The following is a 16,060-nucleotide window of genomic DNA, read 5'->3' as shown; positions in this document are numbered from 1 at the left end:
CCGCCTGGTATAGAGGTCCTGGATGGCAGAAAGCTTGGCCCCAGTGATGTACTGGGCCGTACGCACTAACCTCTGTAGTGTCTTACGGTCGGAGGCCGAGCAGTTGCCATACCAGGCAGTGATGCAACCAGATGGTCTTGATAGTGCAGCTGTAAAACCTTTTGAGGATCCATGCCAAATATTTTCCTGAGGGGGAATAGATTTTGCTGTGCCCTCTTCACGATTGTCTTGGTGTGCTTGGACCATGTTAGTTTGTTGGTGATGTGGACACCAAGGAACTTGAAGCGCTCAACCTGCTCCACTACAGCCCTGTAGATGAGAATGGGGGTGTGCTCAGTCCTTCTTTTCCTGTAGTCCACAATCATCTCCTTTGTCTTGATCACGTTGAGGGAGAGGTTGTTGTCCTGGCACCACACTGCCAGGTCTCTGACCTCCTCCCTATAGGCTGCCTCGTCGTTGTCGGTGATCATGACACTGTTGTGTCATCGGCAAACTTAATGATGGTGTTGGGAGTCGTACCTGGCCGTGCAGCTTGAACAAAGTTTTACAACGGAGCACTGTTAGCGCCCTAGCTGACCTATAACTTATTTGCAGAGTTCTATCCACTGACACAATGGTTGTCTTTGGGGTTTCATGCGTGCTCCGTACCTGCAGGTGTGGCAGACCGGTGACGAGGGCGGCCACTCCTCGGCTGGTGACGGCCGTGCGGTCCAGACACAGCTCCAGCAGCTCCTGCAGACAGCGCAGGGAGGGCAGCCCGGCGTCCGTCACCTGCGTGTTGCTGAGTGACAGCCTTTTCAGCCTGGAGACAGGAGAGGGGAACATTTCTATCAGGGTCGTATACATTAGTGCTCACCGTAGCAAAACGTTTTGCAACAGAAAACAAAAATTAGCGTTTGTTATTGAACAGGTAAATCAGGTAGTCCCTCTGTGTTTCAGTCCGTTTTCTTCTGTTTGGTCCCTAATGAATACGGTCCAGCATTTCTTCATTCACTGCAATGTCAACACTGGAGGACGCTGGTGAATCAACTAGAGCAGTGACCACCAATTCTAGTCCATGTGAGCAATACTGTGCAGATCTTTGTTCCAGCTCACCACGAACACAACCAGTTAAGTCTAAATGATTAGTTGAAATCATTGTATAGCTCCACAAGACAGAGGTTGGTGACCACCTAGTGCCAGTCTATCATGACAAGCGTGTATATTGACACCAGGACAGGATAATAGTTATGAGAGAGTGAGCTGACCTGGTCATGGTAGCCAGCTGGGTGACCCCCTGGTCGGTGACGTATGTGTAGTCAGTTAGGTCCAGCTCGGACAGCAGGGACAGTCTGGAGAGGAAGGCCAGGCCGGCGTCCGTCACCGAGTGGCGTCCAGGCAGGGTCAGCTGGGTCAGCCGGAGACCTGGGATGAACAAGCCAAAACAGACGTAGTACTTTAGTAAACACATTGAACTATATACTGTGAGCCATACACAACATTAACATCTGCAGTAATCTTCCCCTCTAATCAGGGACCTGAGAAAACAGGGAGAATGGACTCTGGAAAATCAATTACTTTAAGTCAATCAAACAGCAGCACTGCAGACCTTGAGGCCCTGGTTTGAAAACTCCTGCTGTACACAGTCTCCCTCCCTCTCTTTCTCTCAGATGTGAGTACTCCTACTGTACACACACATACAATGTGCAGCTCACCTGAGATGATCTGGAGAATGTTGTTGCCATCAGCGACGGAGATGCCAGCCACGCTGAGGGCAGAGAGGGCGGAGTGGGTGGCCAGGTGCTCCAGAGAGCCCTCCCTCACCGCCGTGCCGTCCAGGTAGAGGGTCTGCAGGCTGGGAAGCTCAGCCAGGGCCGACACGTCACTCACCTGACAGACGAGGGAGGAAGGGGGCAAAGTAGACCTAAATCTCAAAATGGGCTCAGGATATTGTGGTTGGGTATGTTGTCATGTTTGTCTGCTTGTAGGAGCGCAAGAGTGAGCTACCTTAGTGTGTTTGATGCTGAGCAGTCGTAGCTGGGGCACACAGGCGGGCAGCGCTGCCAGGGTGGCCTCCGTGATAGAGGTCTGGTTCAGACTAAGCTGGGTGAGTGTCGAAGGAGCAGACAGCAGGTACAGCACCATCCCTACATCGCTTACTTTGGTCTGGTCTAGCGACAGGAAAGACAGGCTCTTCAAGCCTTTCAGACACAAAGGATGCGGAGTGAGATTTTTGTTTTTTATCTTAGTCCTCCTTTCAAGTTGGTGAAAAGGTTGACACATTTATCCGTAATTATGATTTCAATAATTTTTACCAAGTTGAAGCGCCACTCTTACCATATTATGCTTTCGGAAAGTATTCAGACCCCTTGACTTTTTCTACATTTTGTTACGTTACAGTCTTATTCTAAAATTGATTAAATAGCTTTTCCCCCTCATCAATCTACACACAATATCCCATAATTTTTGGGAAATGTTAACAAATTAAGTATTACATTTGCATAAGTATTCAGACCCTACTTTGTTGAAGCACCTTTGGCAGCGATTACAGCCTTGAGTCTTCTTGAGTATGACGTTACAAGCTTGGCATATCTCTCTGTACTTTGCTCCGTTCATCTTTCCCTCGATCCTGACTAGTCTCCTGGTCCCTACCGCTGAAAAACATCCCCACAGCACGATGCTGCCACCACCATGCTTCACTGTAGGGATGGTGCCAGGTTTCCTCCAGACGTGTCGCTTGACATTCAGGCCAATCAATCTTGGTTTCATCAGACCAGAGAATCTTGTTTCTCATGGTCTGAGAGTCCTTTAGGTGCCTTTTGGCAAACCCCAAGCAGGCTGTCATGTGCCTTTTACTGAGGAGTGGCTTCCATCTGGCCACTCTACCATAAAGGCCAGATGGTGGACTGCTGCACTGATGGTTGTCCTTCTGGAAGGTTCTCCTGTCCCCACAGAGGAACTCTAGAGCGCTGTCAGATTGACCATCTGGTTCTCGGTCACCTCCCTGACCTGATGAGTCTCTGAATGTCTATGAGTGGCCCAGCCAGAGCCCGGACGTAAACCCGACCTAACATCTCTGGAGAGAAAATAGCTGTGCAGCGCCACTTCCCATCCAACCTGACAGAGCTCGAGAAGATCTGCAGAGAAGAATGGGAGAAACTCCCAAAATACAGGTGTGCCAAGCTTATAGTGTCATACCCAAGAAGACTCGAGACTGTAATCTCTGCCAAAGGTGCTTTAACAAAGTACTGAGTAAAGGGTCTGAATACTTATGTAAATGTGATATTTCAGTTTTAGATTTTTTATCAAATGTGCAAAAATGTCTAAAAACCTGTTTTTGCTTTGTCATTATAGGGTATTGTGTGCAGATTGATGAGGATTATAATTGTTTTAATCCATTTAGAATAAGGCTGTAACGTAACAAAATGTGGAAAAATTGAAGGGGTCTTAATACTTTCTGAATGCACTGTATATTCACAAGACTGCTTACCAAGCATTAAAAACTTTAATTCATCCACAGCCATTCTATGCTGTAGCCAGGGTCATATTTATTAGTGCACACCGTAGCAAAACGTTTTGCAACAGAAAACCAAAACAAACGTTACTTATTGGGCAAGTTCAGGTATAGTCCCTTCCTGTTTCAGTCAGTTTTCTTTTGTTTGGTGCCTAGTGAATACAACCCAGAATTAGAGAAGAACCTCACCTGTGATGTGTTGCAGACAGGAGTCTGTTAGCTTGCTACATGAGGCCAGGTTCAGGTGCTGCAGTTTCAGTAGGCTGCACAGCACAGAGAGGCCTGTGTCTGGACAACGGGAAGACAGAGATAGCAACCATCACTATCATAGCCACAAGCTGCAAAGATAACCAGTCACTTGCTTAAAGTGATAGCTTACCGATGCATCTATATTCCTTTATTTTTGTAACTTTCTTTCTTAACTTGACATTCAAATGGTGCTAATAATAGTGTTGAAATAGGGCTCTGGTCAAAAGTAGTGCACTTTATATGGAATAGGTTGCCATTTGGGACGTATACTCAGTGAGCACAAATGCTGTCAAGGTAAAGGTATACCTGTGATGAGAGGAGAGTTGACCAGGCTCAGGTGCTTCAGTGCAGTGAAGGCCCGTAGCTGCCGGAGCAGCTCGTTGGTGGAGTACGGGTAGCAGTTGAGGACAAACTTCTGCATCGGGCAGCCGAAAAAGAGTTCCAGGGTGCGCGGGCGAAGGAGCCTCTCGCGGGACATGTGACTGAGCAGGAGCTCGGCCAGTTCAGGGGTCAGACACGACAGACTGCTGCTGTACTGCATGCTGGGAGCTGAGAGAGGAGGAACGAAGGAGAGAAAGAAAGAAGTTGTTTATGCAGCTTTCCAGACATGAATTTCTGTGATCTTAAATTTTTTACACAATTGCAATAAACCACAACCAATGTATGTACAATTCTGACAATTTCTGAGATGAGATGGTTGGAAAAACAGTCGGCAAGAAGTGAGGCCTTTCAACCTTTATTTGTGTGCAAATAACAGTGTTGGACATTAAAGTTGTTCTCTGACCTGTCATGAGGTTGACTGTGGCCCGGGTGGCCATTGCACAGAGAGAGGGGACGCTGGGCGTCCTGAAGGGTTTCTTGGGGGGGGATGGGTGACCCTGAGTGGCCTGGGGGTCATCCTGGGCAGCTCTCTGGAGGCGCTCTACTGCAGCCTGGCCCGCTGCCCCCGGCACCACACAACCTGCAGCCTCTTCTGGCTCCACTGCTGGGTCCTCTGCCATCCCCTCCCTGGGAGAGACACAACCATGTGTGACATCTAGTCAACTGATTAAAGATAAGAAAAGCTTCCCGATTCTTCACCCTTGTGCACACTTCCCGTCATGGATTTAACAATGGTGGAAACTTACTCCAAGCCAATGCTTACACCAATCCAACGCTTTAAATCAATGACGGGGAGTGTGCAAGTTCACACTCTGGCTATAATGTGGAGAACTCTGCTGCATTCAAAATTCATGTATTTACAGAGCAAGTTTTGGTCCTGAGCCCCTTCTCAGGCTGCATGCCATCAAGGCTACATGCCAAGTCTGAAGTTTGCATGACAACACATCAAGTCACCTCTTATGTTTGACCATTAGCAGACTGGCACACTTCTACACATTCAACAAGTTAATAATAAAGGTGTTGCAGTGCTGATCAGAACTAAACATTGAAAAAGAATCCACTTTCAACAGAGTTACCTATTACATTTCATTTCAATTTGAATAATCCTACAAATATTTTTTAAGATGTAAGTTCTGCTTAGGGTTATAAACTGAGCAAAAAAAAATAAAGGTCCTCTCACTGTCAACTGCGTTTATTTTCAGCAAACTTAACATGTGTAAATATTTGTATGAACATAATATTCAACAGACATAAACTGAACAAGTTCCACAGGTGCATGTTCATTAATTGTTTATGGTTGGGCAAAACCCTTCACAATGAATATCTGTGAAGATATTTGGATTTTTACAAATTATCTGTGAAAGACAATGTCCTGAAAAAGGGATGTTTCTTTTTTTCCGCTGAGTTTAGATCCTGGACAGTATCAAATGTTAAATGAAATTGAAATCACGTTACAAAAAAAGACATTGCTTTAAAGTGGAGGGCATGGTCATGATATAGGCTAGGTTTAGGCTGGGCACTCACCTAAGTCTGTTGCCCTGGTCTGGCCAGTGGTGTCTGGGCTCCAGCCCTCCACGCAGCCGGTTCTCTGGGAAGAAGGGTAATCGGGGCATACCTGCTGGGGTTAACCATAGCTTAGGCCTTTAGGATACTCAATTTAAATCTGTATTCATTCTAGAAGCCATACATCTTGAATTACACTACATGACAAAAAGTATGCGGACTCGTCGAACATCTCATTCCAAAATCATGGGTATTAATGCAGTCAGGTCAGGCACTGATGTTGGGCGATTAGGCCTGACTCGCAGTCGGCGTTCCAATTTATCCCAAAGGTTTTTGATGGGGTTGAGGTCAGGGTTTCTGTGCAGGCCAGTCACGTTCTTCCACACCGATCTCAACAAACCATTTCTGTACGGACCTCGCTTTGTGCACAGGGGCATTGTCATGTTGAAACAGGGAAGGGCCTTCCCCAAACTGTTGCCACAAAGTTGGATGCACATAATTGTCTGAATGTCATTGTATGCTGTCGCTTTAAGATTCCCTTCACTGCAACTAAGAGGCCTCGCCCGAACCATGAAAAACAGCCCTAGACCATTATTCCTCCTCCACCAAACTTTACAGTTGGCACTATGCATTGGGCCAGGTAGCGTTCTCCTGGCATTCGCCAAACCCAGATTTGTCCGTCGGACTGCCAGATGGTGATTCATTACTCCAGAGAACGCATTTCCACTGCTCCAGAGTTCAATGGTGCTTTACACCACTCCAGCCAACGCTTGGCATTGCGCATGGTGACCTTAGGCTTGTGTGCGGCTGCTCGGCCATGGAAACCCATTTCATGAAGCTCCTGACAAACAGTTATTGTGCTGAAGTGCTTCCAGAGGCAGTTTGAAACACAGTAGTGAGTGTTGCAACTGAGGACAGGCGATTGTTACGCACTACACGCTTCAGCACCCGGCAGTCACGTTCTGTGAGCTCGTGTGGCCTACCACCTCGCGGCTGAGCCATTGTTGCTCCTAGAGGTTTCCACTTCACAATAACAGCACATGCCACGTTGAAAGTCACTGAGCTCCTCAATAAGGCAATTTTACTGCCAATGTTCATCTATGGAGATTGTAAGGCTGTGTGCTCGATTGTATACACCTGTCAGCAACGGGTGTGGCTGAAATAGCCAAATCCACTAATTTGAAGGGATGTCCACATACTTTGTATATATAGTGTATTTCAGACAAATATCCAAGCTATTTAACCATCTGAATGCATGTCTGAGACTTATCACATGCCTCTCATCAACAACATCGCTCTCTCTAATCACAATGTTCCTCTTCTTCAGTTTTAGCTTCCTCTTTGGCTGTAAAAAGAATCCCCGGCAATGAGCTTCACACGAAGTGTAAACACTTGGATTACTGTCTGTACCTCAGAGCTTGAATACTCAGAGAAACTGACTTATTTTGGCACGAGTGAGTGCAGCGCAAACTTGCATAAGTTGGAAAGTCGGGCGCATTCATCTGCTATTTCCCAATCAAAGCAGCTTTCTCATGGTCAGTGAGGAGATATCAAACACCATCACTGGGCCAGTTGGCTCACTATCCTGACCGCAGCCAAGGCAGGTTAGTTCAATGGATTTCTACACACACTGGTTCACTTCAACTACTTCTGCAGTAACCTGGCGTAAAAAAAAAACTATATTCCCAAGGGACAGTAGGTTAAATCCTACTCCAAATGGGGCTGCAGTGCTCATCAAGTTCAAAGCCATTTGTCTAACCACTGACACAGAGAGAGGGCTCATCTTTATTGGACTGTAAAGAACAAGGTGTTCAGAGGGAAAACCAGGGAGACACAGAGAGAGAAAGGAAGGAAGGAAGGATAAAAGAAAATTCCAAACAGAGGTTGTAGTACCATTGAGGAGGAAGTGCGGCTCTCTACCCCCCTCTGGCATCTCTTCATCGTCTGAGCTGGCAGCCTCCTCTGCATCACCAGGATTCAGCTTCTGGCCCCGTCCTGTCAGGGAAAAACTGCATGAACACTTTGGAGTAGGATGAAGTGGTACCTAGACGCTGATCTTGGGTCAGTTTCACATTGTTCCCACTTACGGTTAAGGTTAGGATTGGGGAGAGGAAGCTGATCCTAGATCTGTACCTAGGAGAAACTGTGCCCGGGGTGAACAATTCACATTCAGCTGACCCAGAGAATACCTGAATGAAACTTAGTGCCTGTAATGGTGTTATGGTGTCTTCACAAAGTGATGCCTCAAACTAATGGGTCCATAATGCAATAGCCTGCGTGAGTAAGGCAATTAAACAGCGTTACATTTATACTCCAAGAAAATACATTTCTGAAGGTAAAACACCCAACAAGTCATCAACTTTGATATTTGAAAATGTATCAAATACATTGTGAATGTGCGGCTTCATACGCCAGACGTGAATCTTACCCCAGGAGTGAGAAGGTCCGGTCATTGGGGGGCCAACACCAGGGATGCCTGCGTAGCCCACTGCTTCTTCCCACAGCTGGTGAGGCAGAGGTGGGGGCAGAGCGGGATCCTCCATCCCTTCCTCCACCAGCTCTGGTATCTGGGGCTGCTGTGGCTGGGGAAGCGCAGGGAGTGCAACTACCACCTCCTCCTGACCCAATAAGAGGCGATCAGCTGGGCTGGCCGGATCCTGGGGTGTCTCTGGGGGTGTGGTCTGGATACAGAGGGCAGCGTTGGGCGTGAGGCCCAGGGAGCGCAGGGAGCAAGCCAGCTCTGCCTCCCCAAAGCGTTTCCGTGGGAACCCCTGGAGGAGGGAAAAGGAGGCCAGGGAAGGGTAGCGCCCGGAGATGTGCTCCATCACGCTGCGCAGAGGGGCGTCGGCAGGGAAGCGCTCCCGCATGGACTCCCCAGAGGGTAGCCGGATCTACAGGGAGAGACACAGAGGGTGAAACCTCCATTATAAACATACTACCTCAGTCTCCATCTAACTAGGCTACACATTTCATGTACGCCTCTTCAATCAACTAATAGGGGTGCTCTCAAGTCAACAATCGAGACAGAAGTCTACCTATGCTCAGGGCTCTAAATTAATACAACACATTTTGGTATCACCGGTGTTAAGGAGCACCAGAAAAGAATATGTTTTTAATTGATTGAGATATAACCTATATTGGGTCTATGTGTATTCTAGCTACTTCTGAAGCACATGTTGTACCATAAAAACGAATATGGAACCCTGTAAAAAATGTGTTTATTATAAAAAGCTAAAATGTTGATACAAAAACCTGTCATTGGGGGAATATTAGGCTTCTACATTGTTTAACAGGTTATTTCTATAAATAATGGAGCCAATGTGTGACAAAGGGATCAACATTTACACATGTATTTTCATGCAGTTCCACATGTGTACTTAAGAGGAATAAAAGTGAATATATGCAAATTGACCCATAACTCCAGCACTTCATTTTAATTTTCAAGGACCTCAACGTTATACAATTGTAAATCATTGTACATTATAGCGCCTAATATAGAACCACTAAATAGGGCATTAACACTAAAAATAATACATTTTTTAGGCCTTGCCAATGCGTTGATATTCAAATTATTCTTACATTCTAAAATATGTGAGAATAATGTGGACATTGTCTGTCTAAATAGACTGGATACATTTTTCTAGGTTGCTCATCTATTAGCAGGACTGATCAGAAAATGTTGCAAGCATGTTATGTAGCCTAACGTCAGTGGATTATTTTGCTCTTCACTCGCGTAATAGCCTAGGCTTCTCCAAACCAAAATCCTGTGACTTGTCTGATAATGAATCAATGTGATTTTAAAAAATTAATTAAAAAATCTCCATATTTTTGGTTAATTGACCTCTGGCTGGGAAAATACGTGGAGGTGCAGCTCATCTATTCGTTTGCTCATTTATCACATATCAGAAACATTTAGCATGCTATAATGTAAGCTTAAATCAATAAGTGCGTTATTTTGCTATTGACTGACATTAGGCAATTGACTTTAGGCAATTCCAAAAGCCTGCGGAGGTTGTGAAATATGAACACGACACTCACATGCTTTTGAAAACAGATTTCCATTATTTTCTATGCATATCATGATGAAAATAGTCACTCGGGAACAACAGTACAGTGAAGCGCACTGGTCGTAGAGCAAAATATTTAGGAGCATATGCAACCAAAATGGTCACACTTTAGATCACTGCCTATGCTGCTAGGAATACAGTGGCTTCATAAAATATTCATACCCACTTGACTTACTCCACATTTTGTTATTACAGTCTGAACAAAAAAAAAATGAATTAAATTTCTCTTCTCACCATCTACACACAATACCCCATAACGACAAAGTGAAAACATGTTTTTGGATATCTTTTTTTCCTCACTCAAATTTATTGAGAAAGAAATACAGAAATATTGAATTTACATAAGTATTCACAACCCTGAGTCAGTACTTTGTAGAAGCACATTTGGCAGCGATTACAGCTGAACCTTTCTGGGTAAGTCGCCAAGAGCTTTGCACACCTGGATTGTGAACATTTGCCCAATATTATTTTCAAAATTCTTCAAGCTCTGTCAAATTGGTTGTTGATCATTGCTAGACAACCATTTTCGGGTCTTGCCATAGATTTGAGTAGATTTAAGTCGAAACTGTAACTTGACCACCACTGGTAAGTAACTCCAGTGTAGATTTGGCCATGTGTTTAAGGTTATTGTACTGATGAAAGGTGAATTAATCTCCCAGCGTCTGATGGAAAGCCGACTGAACCAGGTTTTCCTATAGGATTTTGCCTGTGCTTAGCTTCATTCAATTTTTATCCTGAAAAACTCCCCAGTCCTTAACAATTACAAGCATACCCATAACATCATGCAGTCACGACTATGTTTGAAAATATGGAGAGTGGTAATACTAATGTTTTGTATTTGCCCCAAACATAACACTTTGCATTCAGGACAAAAAGTTAATTGCTTGGCCACATTGTTTGTAGTATTACGTTAGTGCCTTATTTCAAACAGGATGTATATTTTGGAATATTTTTATTCTGTACAGGCTTCCTTTTCATTCTGTCAATTAGGCTAGTATTGTGAAGTAACTACAATGTTGTTGATCCATCCTCAGTTCTATCACAGCCATTAAACTCTGTAACTGTTTTAAAGTCACCATTGGCTTCATGGTGAAATCCCTGAGCAGTTTCCTTCCGCTCTGCCAACTGAGTTAGGAAGGACACTTGTATCTTTGTAGTTACTGGGTAATTAACAACTTCACCATTCTCAAAGTTATATTTAATGTCTGCTTTTTTTGTTATCCATCTACCAATAGGTTCCCTTCTTTGCGAGGCATTGGAAAACCTATTTTTGGTTGAATCTACATTTGAAATGCAATGCTCGACTAAGGGACCTTACATACAGATAATTTTTATGTTTGGGGTACAGAGATGAGGTAGTCATTCAAAAATCACATTAAACACTATTATTACAGTCCATGTAACTTATTAAGCACATTTCTACGCCTGAACTTATTTAAGCTTGCCATAGCAAAGGGGTTGAATACTTATTGACTGAAAGAAATTTCAGCTTTTCTTTTAATTAAATTTGTAGAAATTTCAACAAATAAAAAAAACACTGACATTATGGGTTATTGTGTGTAGGCCAGTGACAAAAAAAGTCTCAATTTAATCAATTCTAAATTCAGGCTGTAACAACAAAAAGTCAAGGGGTGTGAATACTTTCTGAAGGCACTGCATGTAAACATTGCCAGAGGGCTCAGTCTCACCATGAGGATGCAGTTGTTGTCTACACTAGTCTGGACTGTACCCCCCAGCCTCTGGCCTTGGCTGCTGCCAGGGGGGGACGTGGTCTCAGTGGGGGCGCTCGGCTGGGTCTTCTTCTCCTGTAAGCTCCTCCGGTCCTCAGCAATACGCTTCAGCACCAGCTCACGCTCCTGAGGTAACACACACGTCACAGGAATGCCATGTCTGAGTGTGACTTTTTTTGCAAAAGGGCTGAATATAGAGTCTCGATCATTTGAATAAACCAATCTTCAGTGTAAATTGTGTCACAAGGCAATATGCACTGCAGTATGTTAGACTAGCATGTTGAATACCCTGTGGCTATGCTGGGTGTGTGTGTGTGCTCAGTGTGTTTCAGCTGATCCATCAGGCAGGTGCTGCTGACCTGTTTCTTCTGCCTCCTCTCGTTCCTGGCCTCGTTGGCCACACGCATCCTCTGCTGCTCCTGAAAGTCACTCTTGTCCTGCCTGATACGGGACTCCAACGGTGGGGTGTCTGTGGATGGGCTGGTGGGTTGCGGGGGTCCCAGGACTAAAGAGGGGCCTTCAGACACACATTAGAAACAGAACGGTCACTGCTGAAATAAAGAGTCAAATAACTAGCTACTATGCTATGTCCAGAGTAGGTTGGCGTTTTTCCCCAAAACTTCAGTTAAGTAATATATATTTAAGGCTACAATTTCAAACGAGGAACGTGTCTGAGGCAGGGGAGAACGACTGGGAAAGGGGATAGATACCTAGTCAGTTGCGCAACTGAATGCATTCAACCGAAATGTGCCTTCCTCATTTAAACCTCTGAATCAGAGGTGCGGGGGCTGCCTTAATCAACATCCACATAATCGGCACCCGGAGAGCAGTTATTGTGGGGGTTAACTGCCATACTCAGATTGTTCCACCTTGCCAGCTCGGGGATTCAAACAAGTAACCTTTCGCTTCCTGTACCAACTCTCTAACCACTAGCCTACCTGACGCCACTGCCCCCTCTCATTGAAGTCACAAAGTAGTTCAAGGTCGAACGCAGTACTGGAGGCTGTTTCCAGAAAGTAAGATTCACATTATGGTGAATGGGAAAACGGCAATCTTCGAGGTCAGTATTCGTTTAATATTTACATATTTTTTTACACAATCATAGAAGCAATTATTGGTACCACATGCAATTATTGGCACCACATGCATGTCCTTGAACCCATTATTTTAAAATCACACACAAAAGAAGAATGAAAATTGAGTTGCTACCACCAGCCTACACTACCCCAGTTGGCCTTCAACTTGAGATACTAAATGAGAAGGGGGGCAGCAATAAGTTAGCCTGCAAAGTCACTTCCTAGAGTAGCTAAAACTACACATGCGATGTTTCCAAAAACTCCTCCATGAGCAAGATGGCAATACGTCAAATGCACCACTATGACATCATATACTGAAATGTAATCAATGTCATCACTATGTTATAACAAATAAGCATTATTGGTAGATTTTGGAGGGAGGGAGATTAGCTTGGTAACAAAAAGCTTGGATAATTTACTGGAACTTATGCCTTATGTCCTGTCCTGTACACAGTTCCCCTGTATATGCAGCTGGAAACAAGGCAAAGCCACTCGCTGTTCCCAGTTTTACAAGACCGTTACCTGATTTGTACAAAATGGATAAAAGACACCACAAGTGGTCAATTGTGCACAATTAGACAATGGACCATTACATTACAGTATGCAATCAACCATGGAAAACAAATGCTTGATGAAATATCATAATGGTGTGTCACACCTCTACTGTCATTGGGCGATGTCTGTGAGTGTGATGTGCTTGGGGGGCAAGAGCTCCCTGCATCTTTGGGAGGGTTGAATGCAGCAAATGCCGTTGAAACTGGCTGGGGTGGATTTTTGACCAGCTTGTGCCTCAGATTTTCTCCTTGTAAAAGCCTGCCGTAAACACATAGAAAAAAAGATGGGTGAAAAAACAACAACCATTTGACCAGTTCAGTTATTGACGACACCGGTCTTGACATCGGAAAACATAGTTCCTTGCCTGTCCATTTAAGGGTTATGGTTTGGGAGGACTCACCACTCAGCTGCATCAGGCACAGAGAAGTGTCCTGCCTGCACGGCAGACTGGATCTGCTCCTCACTGAAGCCCATCTCACACAGGGTATGGAACAACTCTCCGATAGTCTGCAACACAAGGCCATGGGGGTGTGAGACAAACAGGAAATGTCATAACAAAAGGCGGGCCTATACACAAACACTATACACTATACACTCTTGCCCGAACACAAAAGGGGCTGGGCAAAGGGTGCCCCTGGTGTCTTCGAGCAGGACAATCAGATGATGCCCTACAAAGTCAATCAATCTCAGTCAATAATGCCTGAATGAAGTGTGACTGATGAATGGAGTGATTGTTTGGCTCGACAAAGTGCAAGTTTGACCAAAGACAGCAGCTGATTGAAGTGAGCTAGCCTTGAGATTTATCCTTATAGGGAAATGCTGTGTTGTCATACAAGCTTGTTTTCTAGGTCTGATAAAGCACAACAAATGTATTTTCAACTAGCTGGCTAGCTTAGTTGGTATCTAGCTAGCTGTATTGTACTTCCAGTGCCAATTAATAAACTATAAATCACAGATAGAACAATGAGACAGATATTTCCTCAGATGTATAAATGTGAAGCATCTGCTTGGCATTTCCACTCATGAGAGGAAGCCCACTGGCGGGTGTTGTGCCACCCCCCCCTTCGCGTGAACGAGCACGCACTCAATTCTTCATTGCTGTGACTTGCTTGCTAGTTGAGATTTCTGCTCTTCACTCCGTTGTCAGTTTAGCCTACATTTCACTGATCTTAGTAGCAGAAAGCATTTTTTATTAGTGTCCTTTGATTGCGGGGGAGGCACTAGTAATGTCTGCAGTTTTCGGTTTGTATTAGTCTATAAATGTATTTTCCAAAATTCGTAATCTCTCCTATGTCTTATTCGACTAGTAGTTGTTCTGAAATGTTTATTGTTTGCCTACATTTTACTCCCTTTGTTTAATATAACACACACACATTGATTATTCATTTCAGTTGCCTATCCTGACGGGAAGTTTGTTCTATGGAAAGTATTTTACTGATGTGTGCCACAGAAAGTACTTAACTCTAGTGACACAATTAAAGAAATTAGAAGGTGGGGGGGTATTTCAGTAAGGCCATTTTCTTGCCTGCCAAAATTCACCCCCCTTCTAATTTCCTTAATTTTGTGGCTAGAGTCAAATACTTTCCGTGGCACACACTACTGGTCAACATGAGCTACCAAAATGATTCTGAAGTGTGCCAGGCCTTGCAGTCCTAAAATAGTAGGGGGTGGGAGAATTTCGACAGGCAAGAAAACGGCCCTTCTAATTCCTTTAATTGTGTCACTAGAGTTAAGTACTTTCTGTGGCACACATCAGTCAAATACTTTCTATAGAACAAACTTCCAGGCAACCGAAATGAATAATCAATGTGTGTGTTATATTAAACAGAGGGAGTAAAATGTAAGCAAGCAATAAACATTTCAGAACAACTACTAGTCGAATAAGACATGGGAAAGATTACGAAATTTGGCAAAGATATGTATTTAGCCAAATCGAAAACTGCAGACATTACTAGTGCCTACCCGCGCTCAAACCGCCATAAAAAAATCAATGAAAAGTAGCCTAATCTTGATCATTGACAGCTGCCTTGGACACAAAAAAAAATGCTTTCTGCTACTAAGATCAGTGAAATGTAGGCTAAACTGACAACGGATCAATACAGTTTTCGGTTCCTAAAACTACAATCTGATATGACCCGAGTGGACTTTAACCTTTCCAAAAGTTTTTTTAATCGCGTTGTTTCGTGTGCAACGGGAATGAGTTATTGCACACGCGCACTTCACAGAGGAGGTGTTCCCTGATGGAAATATGCAGATGCTACTAGATCGCGCCAATAGGATATCGGTAGCTCGTGCTTGGCTCTGCCCACTTTGACTAATTTATTCCTATTGTAAACGACAGTCTGTGGTCAATCTTGGTTTAGTTACAAAAAATCTTTGCTATAGTCTAGGACCTCTACTCTAGGTTAGAAACTTCGACGTGACATGATGATCACTCTGAACTCCACTTCTTCAAGGAAATGATCAATGTCCGGGTATTTTACTTGAGCTCATTCTAACCTAAACAGGGCCATTTGTATCGTAATGCAGATAACTACCGGTAGCTAGCTAGCTTACTGTCATTTTAGCAAGCGAACTACTGCTACGGGAATTTACAATGGAGAATGTGCTAGGTACAATAGCTAGCATAGCTAGCTAACGTTATCCAATTAGCTAGCTAACTGTTAGTTACTACTGTATCAACTTATCTAAGTAATAACTGTTATTCTTTAGAAGTGAAAGTATTAAGCCAGTTGGCTATTTGCAACTTACCGGAGTGGAATCCATACTTTCAGTTGTTCTTTGCACTAGCTAGCTATGTGCCCTGTTGTTGGCTTGCATGTCAAGGAAAGATTAGTAGCCAGAGCCAATGGCTACATTACAGAACGCGATTTGAACCTATCAAAACTGCTGACAGACAGTGGGAAACGCCCCGAAAACCACAGTTATTCCAAAATAAGAAAATGTTTATACAGACTACACACACGTTTGAACACTTCGTCGCTTCGTTTCAATATCAATATAACT

General features: G+C 44.1%; 1 protein-coding gene across 2 annotated transcripts in view; it reads right to left on the bottom strand.

Annotated features, from left to right (window-relative positions):
• The window catches only part of LOC115130342 (uncharacterized), a 19,029-nt gene extending 2,969 nt beyond the window's left edge, over window positions 1-16,060 (bottom strand). Inside the window, exons 1-15 of one of the 2 annotated variants that reach the window (XM_029661393.2) lie at window positions 15,806-16,060; window positions 13,455-13,561; window positions 13,158-13,312; window positions 11,783-11,940; window positions 11,382-11,549; window positions 8,055-8,517; window positions 7,520-7,621; window positions 5,648-5,741; window positions 4,527-4,750; window positions 4,049-4,291; window positions 3,683-3,781; window positions 1,987-2,180; window positions 1,695-1,869; window positions 1,248-1,404; window positions 649-802 (exon numbers count right to left, since the gene is read on the bottom strand). In XM_029661393.2, the coding sequence (XP_029517253.2) occupies window positions 649-802; window positions 1,248-1,404; window positions 1,695-1,869; window positions 1,987-2,180; window positions 3,683-3,781; window positions 4,049-4,291; window positions 4,527-4,750; window positions 5,648-5,741; window positions 7,520-7,621; window positions 8,055-8,517; window positions 11,382-11,549; window positions 11,783-11,940; window positions 13,158-13,312; window positions 13,455-13,561; window positions 15,806-15,820 (2,508 nt within the window). In that variant the 5' untranslated portion in view covers window positions 15,821-16,060. The remainder of the gene's footprint in view (window positions 1-648; window positions 803-1,247; window positions 1,405-1,694; window positions 1,870-1,986; window positions 2,181-3,682; window positions 3,782-4,048; window positions 4,292-4,526; window positions 4,751-5,647; window positions 5,742-7,519; window positions 7,622-8,054; window positions 8,518-11,381; window positions 11,550-11,782; window positions 11,941-13,157; window positions 13,313-13,454; window positions 13,562-15,805) is intronic. The other variant, XM_029661394.2, reaches the window with a different exon arrangement.

Source organism: Oncorhynchus nerka, linkage group LG6 (genome assembly GCF_034236695.1).
Source record: "Oncorhynchus nerka isolate Pitt River linkage group LG6, Oner_Uvic_2.0, whole genome shotgun sequence".
NCBI classification, from domain to species: Eukaryota; Metazoa; Chordata; class Actinopteri; order Salmoniformes; family Salmonidae; genus Oncorhynchus; species Oncorhynchus nerka.
The sequence above is the reverse complement of the archived record's forward strand: the minus strand, read 5'-3'. Positions and strand labels throughout refer to the sequence as shown.